This window comes from Palaemon carinicauda, chromosome 11 (assembly GCF_036898095.1).
Source record: "Palaemon carinicauda isolate YSFRI2023 chromosome 11, ASM3689809v2, whole genome shotgun sequence".
Lineage (NCBI taxonomy): Eukaryota > Metazoa > Arthropoda > Malacostraca > Decapoda > Palaemonidae > Palaemon > Palaemon carinicauda.
In genome coordinates, this window is record NC_090735.1 from 91,216,320 (window position 1) to 91,232,438 (window position 16,119).

Genomic DNA, 16,119 nt, shown 5'->3' on the forward strand with positions numbered 1-16,119 from the left:
AGTATTTTTTGTGTGTACAAAGTTTTCATTACATAAATTCATCCTTAGAAGTGTTATTAAATTCAGGATATTTGAGGCAATATATTCAGTTTTATATGATTTGTTTTCTGAAACAACAATAACTATCAGAATTTTAATCCATATATACATTGACTCTCCTTCGCATTTCAAGTGTGAATATTATCAAGATAATGAAGGCCGTTTATATCAGAATTTATGCCATATGTTTTCCACCATTTTCCATTGAAGTATCAGTCCACAGAAGAAGTGAAAATATTTCTGATCTCATTTTAATGCACACATCTAACCCTGTCTTTTTCTCTCTCTCTCTTTCTTCTACAGCATCCTACACAGGATCGAGCAGCGAGGAGGATGAGGTGTCGCCTCGTGAGAAAACCCAGAAGAACTCGAAGGGCGGCGGCGATTTCTGCATTAAGAACATCTCCCAGGCCGCCTTCGGACGACGAGAGATCGAGATTGCTGAGCAAGGTAAGCAATGCAAGCCTTTCACTATAGCCCATTCTGTGCCTATTCTGTAAGGGAAGTGGTATAGCCCTCTTCGCCATTTATTACAGCATCTAGTTATTCCCATGTTTCCAGTGTTTGAGGATGAGATAATCTCAGGTTGTTTATTAGATCATTATCCTTTTCAATTGTTAGTGATCGTGGAGTTTGAAAGCCTTTATTGTGGCTGATTGATTGATTTAAAATGGGTGATTAATAGCCGCTTCTCGGTTAATTGCCCTTTCTGTCAAGACTGCGATTTGTTGACTACATTAGTTATCATTATAATCCCAGGAACCTTTTAGCGAATATTTGATGAAACTACTTGAGCAAGAATAATTATCACCTTTGTTAGCTATTTTTCAATGACGTTCAGTATATTGAAAAGTGGTATTGGTGGGAAGTTGAAGTGGTATATGGTAGTCACTGAATTAAGTAATGATTTTATAGCAAAATGCCGAATATAGAATTGTACCCTACTTTCTTATGTACTGTATATAGGTCAAGTACGCTGTGTATCAGTTGATGAGGGTAGAGGTAGGTCCAAGAGCTCTCTCTCTCTCTCTCTCTCTCTCTCTCTCTCTCTCTCTCTCATTCATAATATTTATGTGTATAAGTATTATCAGCACTTTTTCCATTTTCTAGACTAAATTTTTTTGTTATTATTATTATTATTATTATTATTATTATTATTGTTTTTTGTTATTATTATTATTATTGTTTTTGTTATTATTATTATTGTTATTATTATTATTGTTATTATTATTATTATTATTATTATCATTATTATTATTAGTATTATTATTACAAGCTAATCTACAACCCCAGTCGGAAAAGCTGTGTTCAATAAGCAGTTGGGCTTCAACCGGGAAAAATTGCCCAAGTACGGAAAGGAAACAAGGAAATAAAAAATCTAGAAGAGAAGTAGTAACAATTAAAATAAAATATATTAAGATAATTAACGACATTAAATTAGATCTATATTAGACAAACAATAAAAAAAACAAGAAGAGAAACAAGATAGAATAGCGTGCCCGAGTGTACCCTCAAGCAGAGAACTCTAAACCAAGACAGTGGAAGAACATGGTACAGAGGCTATGGCCCTACTCAAGACTAGAAAACAATGATTTGATTCTGGAATGTCCTTCTCCTAGAAGAGCTGCTTACCATAGCTAAAGATTCTCTTCTACCCTTTCCAAGAGGAAAGTAGCCCCTGAACAATTACATTGCAGTAGTTGACCCCTTGAGCAAAGAAGAAATGTATGGTAATCTCATTGTTGTCAGGTGTATGAGGACAGAGGAGAATGTGGAAAGAATAGGCCAGACTATTCGATATATATGTTGGCAAAGAATAAATGAGACTTAAACAGAGAGAAGAATCCAATATAGTACTGTCTGGCCAGTCAAAGGATCCAATAACTCTAGTGGTAGTATCTCAACGGTGGCTGGTGCCTTGGCCAACTTATTACTCACATACATTGTCATGAGTTTCTTAAACTGTCATCCGTTTTCCCGTATTCATCTTATTTCATCTTTATATGTATATTTTAGTGTATGCATATATATATATATATATATATTAGAATGGGCTAGGGTTCGATTCCAAGTATGAGGTAGAAATTTATTTTCTATTTGAGCACGATATGGTGTTCATATTTATCCATATATATATAAATATATATATATATATATATATATACAGTATATATATGTGTGTATATATATATATATATACATATATATATATGTATATATATATATATATATATATATATAATGTATCTAATACATAATATCCGTGAGTATGCGTGTAAAGAAAAATTGGCTTTATATTACTGATCTTAATCTTTCTTATAACTTATTATGATAAATAAAGTGAACGTTATTGCTTTCTGTGAAGTATTCTATAACGTTTTCCATTGCACAGACAATAATTGTACTAGGTAAGTTATGATCTATATATATGTGCAGTATATATATATATATATATATAGAGAGAGAGAGAGAGAGAGAGAGAGAGAGAGAGAGAGAGAGAGAGAGAGTTACAAGGATTTTGGATGTCTCAGTCTTTTTAGTCCTTCCATGAAGACTCCATTTGCTCTTTTTAGAGCGGTTGTTTAAGCATTTAGAGGGTTCTTACGATCTTGTCTAAGTTATTCCTGAACTCGTTTACCATGTTGCTCTTCATTACATCCGCTGGAAGTCTATTCCAAGTATTTGCTATTTTGTATGTAAAGAAATTGTCACATTGAGAGAGAGAGAGAGAGAGAGAGAGAGAGAGAGAGAGAGAGAGAGAGAGTACTGTGCCCCGTGGTCGTCGTAAGAGCATCGAAGATCACTTTTGCACCCTTTAATTGCCCTTACTGTATATGAAGTGGAAAAATAAGGAAAACTGGGATGGACTTGCAGGTATCGATAAAAATTGAAGTAAGATAATTTCCCATTATTATTGCTACTGAACTATATATAGTTAAATAAAACTATACTATTTGGTTCTAATCCATGATTTGAGAGTAAATAAATCAAAGATTGTCATTAGATGAGGTCGACTTATGTTATTATCTATAGCTCTAATAGCCTTATCTAATTTCCAATAAGTAAGGGCGGAATGGCCTTTGATGCCCCAGTGCTGGGCTTAAAGGCCTAATTTTCATATTCAATTCAATTATAATATTCAATACTAATAACTGTGAGATTTTGATTACATTTCAGTCAGACCAAATAAAACGACTTTTGTCACCCGAAAATGTGATTATATGGCCTTTGGCCGTCAAAGGGAAGCCGGCCTGAATGGGGAAGGACCTTTCTCAGATTCGGCAGCCAATGGAAAGACCGCCACAGTGGCAAAAGTTTCTAGTCCCTGGGGAATACGATCTTATTCCTTGGTGCGCCAGCCCTTAGTGGAAATGTTGGCCTCTTATATTATCAGAAATTCCACAGAGAGAGAGAGAGAGAGAGAGAGAGAGAGAGAGAGAGAGAGAGAGAGAGATTATACATTTAACATTACACCATATACATTGTACATGCCTGAATATAACTAACTTGTGAGTGTATTTCAACTCCTGCCATTGAAAGAAATATCTTTATCTGGATATTTTCTTCAAAAATGGCTTGTAGTTCCGGCTCATATCCGTTCTTGGATTATTAGTCTAGTTTGTTGGAAACCGGTCACTAACTCTCGTTAATTGCCAATTATGAATCGTAATAATTAGGTCAACTATATATATCTAATTCCAAACACCTGCTAGGGAACTTTCATCGGAATTAATACCTTAATTACTGCAATTATAGAGATGTCTAGCACCTAAGTATGTATATAGATTCTCTCTCTCTCTCTCTCTCTCTCTCTCTCTCTCTCTCTCTGGACACATTCACTGCAACTGTATTGTTGTAATTCTATTTTGGGACAGATGCAGATAATTAACTCTATCGAATAGCTTATGGTTTCAAAAGTCCATGCAGAAGTTGAAATCGTATCCTTAAACAGAGCTTGTTAAATCAAAGCATCTGTAAGTCATTTAGAAAGCTCATTCAAGTTATGTTTTAGGTTTAATAGAATGATCAAATTTGATATTTAAAAAGTTCGATCAGAGAGAGAGAGAGAGAGAGAGAGAGAGAGAGAGAGAGAGAGAGAGAGAGGGTGATACTAATGACAGGTCACTTACGTCCGTCAGCCAAAATTGACTTCTAAACACCAAATGGAGTTGGCCCCGCCTGTGTTCTGGAGTTTAAGCAATATAAATTTTAGCACGATTCTTATTGTAATGAACGATAATTGGGACCCCTACACCAACTTCAATCTTCAATTCCTTCTTTACAAAGTACTGTACCCAATTTCCCTTATTTGGCAAGTTGAAGGCTAGGTTCATCGTCTCATTCTGCGTATATGTGTATGCATGGACACACACACACACACACACATATATATATATATATATACACATAGTATTGTATATATATATATATATATATATTTATATATATATATATATATATATATTTATATATATATATATATATATATATATATTATGTGTATATGTGTATGGAATGTACAGTATATGTATTACCCAGCACTGCAATGGGTTGTGCGTGTACTAATACCTGAGCGTGAAGAGAGAGCTGGTACTGTGATGAATTATTAAAAGAGAAAATGACATGGCTTTGGGAGTGAAGCTTATATTTCCTAGAACTTTGGGACGTATATGTTACTTGAAACTGTATATCTGCAATATAATGTACCCTGAAACTATGCCACCGAAATACAGGGGCAATTTAAAGTTTGGGTGATAGCTTTTCACGTGTACTGTATTGCAGATATTAATATTTTGAAATTTCTTTTTTCCTTTTCAAGTGTTATCATATTTACTTATTTCTTTCATGAAGAATAAAAATGGCTTTCTTGTGTATTTGCTGATGATGTTCTTGGAAGTCGTTAAAGTTGCTAATTTGACGCCTGTTGGTTTCAAAACAGAACACGCACAGTGGATGAAATTGTCAAAACCGGTAATGTTATACATTTATGCTCTTATTCTATAGACTTTGATGTTATACACGAAAGATGGAATCAATGTGGTGACTATAAGTGAATTCGTATTATTAGCCATGGCAATGCTAGTAATAGTAATAATGATTAGAGAAGACAGTTGAAGACAGCAAATCTCAGACAAACAATTAGGCCACAGTTTAGACTGGAGTGTGAACCAACATGTAGTCGTTCCTCTAGCACTGCACTGCAACAACATTACTTCTCAAGTCTGCATAGTGTCCCTTGTAGCCTTAGCTATCTGCACCTCCTTTATATCCTTCTACTTTTCCTCCTCTGTTCCCGCTTCCTTTCTTCCTTCCATCTTGCCCTCCAGCCTTTATAGCTTCTACCTCTGTGTAATTCCAGGGTTTTACCCTAAAGGCCCTAGGCTAGTTTTCCCAAAGTCATAAATCTAATACTAATGTTAACCATTTGCATCACAAGCATAAGGTAAAATCTAAATCGGTACAAGATTACATCACTCTTATATCCAAAATACCCCAATTACAAAAAGAATTTTAGTGATATATATATATATATATATATACACATACATATATATATATATATATATATATGCTGAAAATTATCACCGAGGTAACTCCATGATCATATAAAGTTACATATAATATTTTATGAGCATTGTTTGCGAGATGGACTTATTTAGATTCTTAGAAGTCCGCCTAGCAACAAATCATATATCGAGAAAACGTGACCAAAGACTTCCACTAATACATACATATATATATATATATATATATGTATGTATATTTATATGTGTATATATATATATTTATATATATATATATATATATATATTCATATGTATATATATATGTGTATATATATATATATATATATATAGATTTATATGTGTAAATATATTTATGTAATATATATATATATATATATATATATTTATATGTATATGTATATATATATATATATATTTATATGTATATATATATATATATATATATTTATATGTATATATATATATTTATATGTATGTGTATATATATATATATATATATACACACATATATAAATGTGTGTGTATGTATGTATGAATTTTTACTTCACGTTTCGTTGGGATCGAACCTAGTTTCTTAAAATGAGAGTCAATGTAGCTACCAATCTTGCCAGCTGAGGCTAAGTCCTTAGAGCATTTAATGGTTTAGCTGGTGAGATTTTTCCTACAAGCTAGCAATTTTTACCTAAATTCCCGATTCACCAGCTAATTTAGTTGTTAGCATTCAATTCGAATTACTGTACTCCTCAGTGAGTCAATAAATGATTAAAATCAACGCAATGCTGTGTTGAATAGAAATAATTATGCTTTTACCTCGCATTATCAAAATGATTTCGGCTCGTGTGTGTGTGTGTGTGTGTGTGTGTGGGTAGATAGATGAAAAAATATAATTGTGTGATAAATTTCAGTGCGTGTTACAGTCACGTGCGTTTATTTCAGCAATTGATTCATCCCCTTCATTAATATCTTTAGATTTCAAGTGTGGGTGTTGTCTGATATTCTGACCTTTAAGTAATGACATATCCTGCGAAAGTAGAGTCGAAGCAAAGAGGAGGGAAGAAGGAAAAATAAAAACAGGTCTTTGATGACCTGAGCATAACATGAAGTCACTCGCTCGGGTCTTTGCTTCTATTTTGAGACATATTGCGAAATCACGTTGCATCATTGCAAAGGCAACATTTGGCTCTGGTTAGTTGTGCATTCTTCGGTGTGTGTGTGCTTTGCATCTCTTTATTTTGATTCTTTTTGTCTATTTGTTTGACCTTTTCCTCACGGAGAAGGATTGATACATTGATAAGGTGGACAAAAATAACATGATTTTCAGCACGCTTTGAACCGAGGATATTGGTAGAATTATTTTGTCTCTGTCGGGGTGATTAGAAAAATATTGGGAACAATTATCTGTGTTTTTTAAAGACCTGCGATGAAAAGCTTATTAATAAATGATCCCCAAAGACATTATAATGAATACTGGGTTCACTCTATTCATTGCATTGATTGAAAGCCTCGTGTTATTTGATGAAGGTTGTCCTGGTCCCACTTTTATGTTCGATTGTTTTCGGATCTGGAATCGTTTTTCCTTTTCATCCCCATTTGGCAATGCACTCAAATCATTTGAGTCCCAGTTCGTGGCGGGAAGGGGTTTAGCAGTTGATGCTTGGGAGCGATTTTTTTTTTTCTTCTTCTTCTTCTTCTTCTTCTTCTTCTTCTTCTTCTTCTTCTCTTTTTTTTTTTTTTTTTAGTTTGAAACTAGATTTAGATGATTTTTTCTCGTAAAACTTATCTGGAACATTACGAAAACTTTTTCAATATAGAAGCGAGGGATTCTTGTATGATTAACTCATTTGAAGTGAAAAATGCGATTCTGGTTAGTTTATAATCAAGAAAAGGGATTATTGAATATTTTCTTTAAAATTACACACACACACACACACACACACACACACACACACACACACACACACACACACACACACACACACACCACAGAAAATTTATTGTTAATAGCCCACATGACCTTTCACCTTTTTATTTCCACATATAGTTTGGATAGCAGACGCTTAATTCCCCGTAGAAGAGTTGGAGTGTCCCTCCTAAGAGTCAAGCTGTCTTATTATTTTAAAGGAAACCTGGTGTACTGGCTACCTACATCGACTTTTCTTATGTTAACTTTTCTGTCTAATTTGGTTTAAGATCCTAAAGGATGAAGCTATTTTGTTTATTTCTTAAAAGGTTTACCAAAATAATATAATTTTAAACTGGATGTTTTCCCTCTACATGTATACCTAATTAAGAACTTGCATATGCACTTAAATTGGAGGTGGGTTATTAAGGAGGCAAATTTTCCTTATAATTGGAAGCTATTCTTATGTTTTAATTTACCAAGGTTTTAGAAACTCAGGAGGGAAAATAATTAGGGATACAGCTGAATGATTTAAAGTTTTCAGGCATCCTGACATCTAAGGTCATTGACGCCGCTGGTAGATATAAACCACAAGCTGGAACGCCTTAAGTAGTGGAGGTATATTTCTCTTAACATCTGTTTGCTGAAAATGATGTCGTGTTTGTGCATGGAAATAGGTTTGTTTTGATTTGTTGCACTTGTAAAGAGCATTACACACAGGATTCAGGAATAAATCCCTGGTAGCGCCAATGACTTTGGATGGAATGAGTGCGCACTTTTTTTTTTTTATAAAAATGCATCTTATAACGAACTTAAGTTCACTTCCTGTCAACGTTAGTATTTTGAGGTGGTACAGAGATAGATTAAATGGAAAAATAGACTTTTTGCATGACTGATGACAGTGATGTCTATGTTACTAATCATCTTTGAAACATCATGGATTTCGTGTTAATCGATGCAATTCGTAAAAGGGTGCGGAAAGCCAGACTGGAGGAATTGTATGGCAAGGTGGACGTGGTCTATCCTACCTGTATGTGGTATTGCATTACCTGGATGGCAAGGTGGACGTGGTCTATCCTACCTGTATGTGGTATTGCATTACCTGGATGGCAAGGTGGACGTGGTCTATCCTACCTGTATGTGGTATTGCATTACCTGGATGGCAAGGTGGACGTGGTCTATCCTACCTGTATGTGGTATTGCATTACCTGGAGGTTGTGATGCTTGGCTATGCATTTCAAGCCCTTTTTTTTGTTGTAAGCAGTAACAGAGTTTTATGCTTTGTATCGAACGTAGAGAAGATACTAATCGAAATGCAAACGTATTTATTGAATCTTCACTGAAGTGATGATGCAATAAAAGTTATAATAGAAACTCGTGTCAAGTGTATGACTTTCGCTCGTAGGATTTCTCATGAACATGACTAAGCAACATCATGAAGTTCAATTATATCTATCAACATCGTTGCCAGCTTGAGGTTATTTTTCGTCCAAAGAAGTGAAATATAGCAGTGAATATTGGTGGGTCTTTAAGAGAACAGATGACGTCAATTCGTTCTCTAGTCTGAAATTCTCAGTTTAAAGGAATGAGGTACATCTGATTTCCAATAATCCCAGAGTCAGTATCCGGGAGCCAGAACACTTTGTAAATTTCTTGAAGAAATTTCATGGAATTCAGGTAGCATAAGTACAGCTACTGATTGTGATATTAATTATTTAACTCTGCGTAATAGATGATGTCTACGTACATATCAATTGTATTGGTACATAATCCTTGTTTTTTTTTTATATTCCCATTAATAATATGAGAGAGAGAGAGAAACACCTTGTGGACCTTTCGCTTTCATATGTAGCATTTGGAGATTAATTTAATAAGGTCAGATTAAATGCGATATTTCAACCGATCTCCCGATGCAGTCGTAGAGGTTATGATGTGATGAAAATGGTACCGGATTAATCCTACTTTACGTTGAAGTGAGGAATTAGTGACATGTTTGGGCTTTTTGTTATTGTCATTAAGATTGATGTGATTTTTATTGGTGCTTTTCTTTCTTTCGTGAAATTTCATTTAAAAAGTCAGTTTCCTTAGAAAGAAAATTACTTTTCCTCATTCAGTTATTGGGAGCCCTAGGCCATACTAGAAAATGCTAGTGGATACAGTATATTGACCATCATCATCATCATCTTTATTGTTATTATTATTACTATTATCTGTCATCACAATGATGAAGAAGGGTGAACGATTAAGTGTTAGATTACACATTCTTTGGATTTCCATTTTCTTCATTCGTTCGAGTAGTATAGTTTCTTTTGTATTCACAAGCTCTGGGATTCTGTTCGTATTTCTCTTTGTCATGACTCCCATCTTTTTAAGTCTGCTTCCTCTCCTCCCGTCTCTCTAACTTTGTTTTACTCTGACCTGGGCCCTTGAATAATCTCAAGGGCTCATACTGATGACCTTTGCTTTTGGGATGAAAAAGTTTGTAAGTTGAAGGAGATGATGAAAATAATGATTGTTTTTATTTTTGCAATAAAGTAATGTAACTGACTTGAACTTAATAATTTTGTGATAAAAGTAATTTTTGTGGTAAAGTAACGATAGTGTGCCTGAATTTATTGCATTCTTTTGTGGTAAAGTAATGATAGTGTGTTAGAATTTATGATAAAGTAACGACGGTGAGTTTGAAAATAGGATAATTTTTGTGGTCAAGTAATAAAAATAACTAGAATAAGTGTTATTATTTTTGATAAAACCACAATATCGACTCTGTGTTTTTGTGAGTGTAATGTTATTTCCTTAAGAATAGAATAAGAGAAATCAGTTTACTTGGAGCCTTTCAGCCGTCAAGAGAAAACGTCCACCTGTTCCTATGGGATTAAGTCTTGCTGCGTCTGACTCTTTCCCTTCTTTTTCCCTTTCTGTTGCTGTGGTCTATGAAGCTATTGACAAGATTGAGAGCATTTAGTTTATATTTTTTGAAGGTGTATTATATTTTTTGGAGTTGCGATTGTAATAGCTTGTGACGATTTTGACGCATTGTGCGTTTCATGACGCACAGAAGCATTACCTGAACGAGTTTAAAAGCTTGTGGTCTAAACGTCGATCTATTGTTGGCCCTGACCAAATCGATAGTTGAGTGGCTGAGACACCGGGACTTAATCTGTCTGATCTGTTATTATTATTATTATTATTATTATTATTATTAATTGCTAAGCTACAACTCTAGTTGGAAAAGCAGGATACTATAAGCCCAGGGGCTCCAACAGAGAGAATAGCCCAGCAAGGAAAGGAAATTAGGAAAATTAAATTATTTTAAGAACAGCAACAACTTTAAAATAAATATCTCCTATATAAACTATAAAAACTTTTAACAAAACAAGAGGGAGGGAAATAAGATAGAATAGTGTGCCCGAGTGTGCCCTCAAGGAAGAGAACTCTAAACCAAGACAGTGGAAGACCGTGGTACAGAGGCTACTACCCAAGACTAGAGAACAATGTTTTAATTTTGGAGTGTCCTTCTAGAAGAGTTGCTTACCATAGCTAAGGATTCTCTTCTACCCTTACCAAGAGGAAAGTGGTCACTGGATTCTCTTATATTCTATGATTAATTTTAAGTCTGTTTGAAATTAATGAAAATTATCGAGAGTGAAAGAATAGTTTTTGCCTTGAAATAATATATTGGATTTCAAGTCTTTGTAAAGAATTATAAAGGCAATAATGGAGAACGGAATTAGTATCCACACACATTATTCTGAAAAGGGAACGGCAAATGATGGTGAAGAATGTGTTGATCATAATCATGATTTTTGCTGATGTCTCAAAAGTCTATTCTAAAATTGTAACATGTTTTCGAAAAGCTGTGATGAGACGTGATGAAGTATTCCAGGGCAGAGGATACGAGGCGCCACTTCCTCCGCAAAGACATGACTTGGGCATTTGCATTTCGTAATGTTTGGATTTTAAGCTGTTGTATAAAATTTCGTGTATGTATCTTTTGATGATATATTTTGCCTTGAAATTTAAATTTTTATTCTCATAGAGTTAGCTCATACCTGTGAAGGTTATATATTAAAGTAGTGCTGGACTGGTATAGGAATGATTACGGCCTGGTGATTACAATTAACTGATTATTGTCATCCGGTAAGGGACAGTTATTTCTAATAATTACAATTGTATGAACCAGTTTTTGTTATGCTTAGCCTTTTTTCACAGAAGGCTCACTGGTATTTTTTTTTCAACTCGTTAGAGTAAGAATATTAGATATATATCCTATATCTACTGCATATCTATCTATCTATCAGTATATATATATATATATATATATATATATATATATATATATATATATATATATATATATATATATATATATATATATATATATATATATAATGTGTATGTATCAACATTCGAATTCTGTGATATTTTCTAACACAGAAATGCGTGATTGTTCCCCAAAAGGGTCTTTATTATTCCTAGTTTCACCATGCAATATCCAATTACCAATACGTGAAGAAGCTGTCATATTTGGAGAATATTACATGTTAAGGCAAGGGGGTCTTGGTCATATTAGTATGCATGATGATCTTGAGTACTTCTGGCGGCCATCGGTGGGGATATGTGGCACCTCCTTAAAGCTTGCCGCACACTGAGCCGGAACAGAACCGCCGCCGAAGCTTCAGAAAAAAATATCTTTCAAAGAATACTGCGTCGGGTTCCGTTCTGTTCTGGCCCAGTGTGCGCAGTCAGGTAAGAATTCATGCTTTCGATTTCTATCGGACGTTTCGGTTCTGTTCGGGCGCGTCCGTTCGGGCTCAGTGTGCAGCAAGCTTAATGTAGCGACGACGGGGTACAAAAAGGGAGGTTTTCGTTACCCTGACCACAAGACTATGCTGTTTCTTATTTTTCTGTAGAATACATTCATTTTATTTAACATTGTTGTGGCATTTGGTCAATCTTAGTTTTATCACCTGGATGTTGCTACATATTGGAGTTGCCAATGTTTTGCAGGCTTTCTGCGATATACAGAATAGTTTATAGTTAATAGTTTATATATGACATGTTTGTTTTGACGTTGTTACTTATTTTAGAATGATTTATTGTTAATTTGTTCTCTTCATTTATTTATTTCCTTTCCTCACTGGGCTATTTTTCCCTGTTGGAGCCCCTGGGCTTATAGCGTCTTGCTTTTCCAACTAGGGTTATAGCTTGGATAGTAATAATAATAATAATACAGTAATTATATGCACTGAAGCACGTGAAGTCATGAACTGTACCATTTCGATATTACGAAAAGATATGCCTAGAGAACTTACTGTTTACGGTGTGTCGGGGCGAAAATAAGATAAACATCCAATACCTGATTAACTTACCAAAATGATGTAATTTGCTACCAGAAATGAACAGCGAATTATCCATTTTTATTTGGTTGCTATCGCCCTATATGATTTGATTTTGACAGCTATGCCTGAAGGTTGTTTACGTAAAGCCAAAAGATCACAGTAACCTTTTCGACTGCGGTGTTGCTTTGATTCTGATAAGGTAACGATTGTGACCTTTTAACCACGTCAGCCTAATCAGGGAAAGAGATATTGGAGCTTATAACTGAAATTGGATTTTTGTTTCATCTGCGATGCTCTAATTATCTCTTATTTTGTCTTGTCATTTTCATGTTGTTCTAATTGATTTTCCTAATGAGGATGCACCATGATGCAGGTGTTATGATGAATTTGAATCTCTCTCTCTCTCTCTCTCTCTCTCTCTCTCTCTCTCTCTCTCATGAATGAGGTTTGGCATATGTCTTTGCCAAGTCGATAAACGTTGCGTCACTGTTACGAGTATCCACCGACGCAATGTCTGGAATGGCGCTGTTCCAGTATGATTTACTAACCAATCAATCAAAAGGCGGAATCTCCCAATCTCTCTCTCTCTCTCTCTCTCTCTCTCTCTCTCTCTCTCTCTCTCTCTCTCTCTCTCTCTCTCGGTTGGTAACACTGTTTCGGTTTGTAAACACGCATTGTATGAGCTCTCTATACAATGAGTTTTTGTGCAAGTTCTAGCGATACTACACCTTTCACCGTGCTATATAAGTTACAGTAAGACTCAGTGACCATTTTAGTAACAACAGTGTGTATATAGGACTTTTATACTAGTCTGTGGTTAAGATATAAAAACTCATACCCCGTGGCATACCCACTCGGTCGGCGGCGCCTCAGTTCGCGCATGCGCAGTGTATGTGTGAGGTGGAAGGGCTGCTACTTCACCAAAAATGGCTTACTCCGGTCCAGCCTCTGTTTCTGAGGTTGAAAATGATCTTCACCTGTCTGATGCTGAGGATGTAGATATGACTCATTGGCCAATACTCACACATTCTCCTCCTCACAAGCCCTCCAGTACTGTTGCTAATACCCCCATGAAGCGCCCAGTGGATTATGGGTCAGATACTAGCAGTGCTCCACAGTCTCCTGCTGCTAAAACATCCAAATGTCATGAGTCTTTCACTAGACAAAAGAGTGATGTCACTCTGCCTCACCCCCCTACACGACATGCTTCCTCTGCTACCCCAGCTTTTGCTCCCCGTGATGAGTATGCTAGGTTGGTCTTCAAAGAAAATTTGAGCACTGACACTAAACTACGATGGCTGACTGAAGTAAACAAAACCTTCAATCTTGATAAGGAGCTGGCAGAGGTGAAGATGTCTGCTATCACATCTAAGTTTGTATATATCGCAAGGAGTCGTGAGGACATCATTGGCAGGGTGAAGGGTGGTGAATTTCCGTCCATAAGCCTAGATATTCAAGATTCAATAGACAGGACCCCCGTAAGTATTTAACTTATCTTATTACTCGTTACCCTATTGAATCAGACCCTAACCTTGCTAAGGAACTGCCTGGTGTATACAGTGCACGAAGATTTCTTCAAAATGGGAACCCTATTAATCGCATTGTCATCACATGGAGTCTACTAGAACCACCCACCATCTGTCTATGAGTTTTCCTTCCTCCCTTGCCTCCCTCCTTGTGAATTACGCAGGATGAAGGATGATCAGACCCAACTGTTTTCAACTGCTGGGGTACTGGCCATATCTCCCGATATTGCTCTGCCTCACCTAAGTGTGCCTGGGTGTGCTGCAGCCCATTCCACACGCACCTGTCATACCGTAAACCTGTTACTGATGCTTCCACCTCATTGTCAGAATCATCATCAACCTCCAGAAACTGTGCATTGGAAATGCCCTCGTTGTGGTGAAGCAGGAGTTAATGTTTGGCATGGATGTTCCAAACGGTCGCGCGCTGCCACGCAGTCACTTCCACTGACGACACCACCACCACCACAACCAGTGGTCAACCGTCTCATCATACTCTCCTGAAATCAGCTGAAATTTCAAAACTTCGTAAGGCTGTTGCTGCCTTGGAATCGCACTGTACAGCACTAACAACACGTTTTGATGCTATTGATGCACGCTTCGATAGCTTGATCGTTCAACAGGCTACCACTGCAAGTAACCTCGATACACTGGTCAAGGCACAACAAGTTCTTATAACCTCTGTTGCCTCACTTACTGAGAAGCTAGACACTGTTGCCTCTTGTCTTGAAAGGGTCAGTGGCCTCCTGCCAGCTCAGCCTCCTCCACTTGGTGCACCATCTAACAGTGCTGCTTCTACGGTACATGCTCGACCTGTCTCTCGCAGTGTTAAGGGTAAACTTCGCTAGACTCATGCAACTACATGTCCTTTCATGGAATGCCCTTGGAATTAGACAATACTCCAGACTGACTGCACTCAGGACATATGTTTATCGCCATCACCCACAAGTAATATTTATTCAAGAAGCCTTCCCTGGCGGTGCTCAGCCTGGTGATGAAGCTCCAAAACTTTCTGGTTATGTTTCATATGTACATCATGTCAGGAATGGTCTTATTACTTACATCCACTCTACTCTCCCTCATCAACTCCTTCGCTCATCAGCAGATATTAACATGACCTTCCAACTTTTTCAGGTTAAGATAGGTGATGGTCATATTCGATTATGCAATGTTTACTCTGCCCCTGGCCTAATTAACCTCTCAGCACTTCCTACACCTACAAACCTTGGCATGATCTACATGGGGGATTTCAATGCCAGACACCCAGATCTAGGTGATGTCTCTCCAATTCCCAACCGCAGTGGAGTTCCTCTGCTCAACTACATCCGTCGTTACCATTTAACCCGTTGGGATACAGGTGGTGCCACACACATCCGGGGGGGCACTCTTGATCATATCCTTACATCTGGGCTTGTAGCATCACATGTCTCCTGTCATTCTGTTCCCTCGCTCTTTTCTGACCATGTTGCCTTATGTCTACAGTACGCAATACAGACTCATCCAAGTGACCCCTATCATCGTACCCGCATCACCATTCCACCCAAGTACTGCCCAACATATGTTTCATACATCTCCTCTGTCCTACCTACCTTTGATAAACACTCTCCAGAACACCTGTATAATTCTTTGGTAAAAGCTACCCATGACTTCTATCAACTATATATCGCCAGACCTCACATCAAAAGTCATCTTGTTGCCCATGCTTGGACCTTGGATCAACGCATTATGCAAGCAGAGAGAGTTGCGGCCAATGCTGGCCTTGCCTTTCAGACACAACCGACACCTAA

The 16,119-nt window shown here is 36.5% G+C and overlaps 1 protein-coding gene across 2 annotated transcripts in view; it reads left to right on the top strand.

Annotated features, from left to right (window-relative positions):
- LOC137650089 (adenosylhomocysteinase-like 1) overlaps positions 1-16,119 on the top strand; it is a 119,886-nt gene that overhangs the window by 57,927 nt on the left and 45,840 nt on the right. For both annotated transcript variants that reach the window (XM_068383179.1, XM_068383180.1), the window contains one exon: positions 343-489. In XM_068383179.1, the coding sequence (XP_068239280.1) occupies positions 343-489 (147 nt within the window). The remainder of the gene's footprint in view (positions 1-342; positions 490-16,119) is intronic.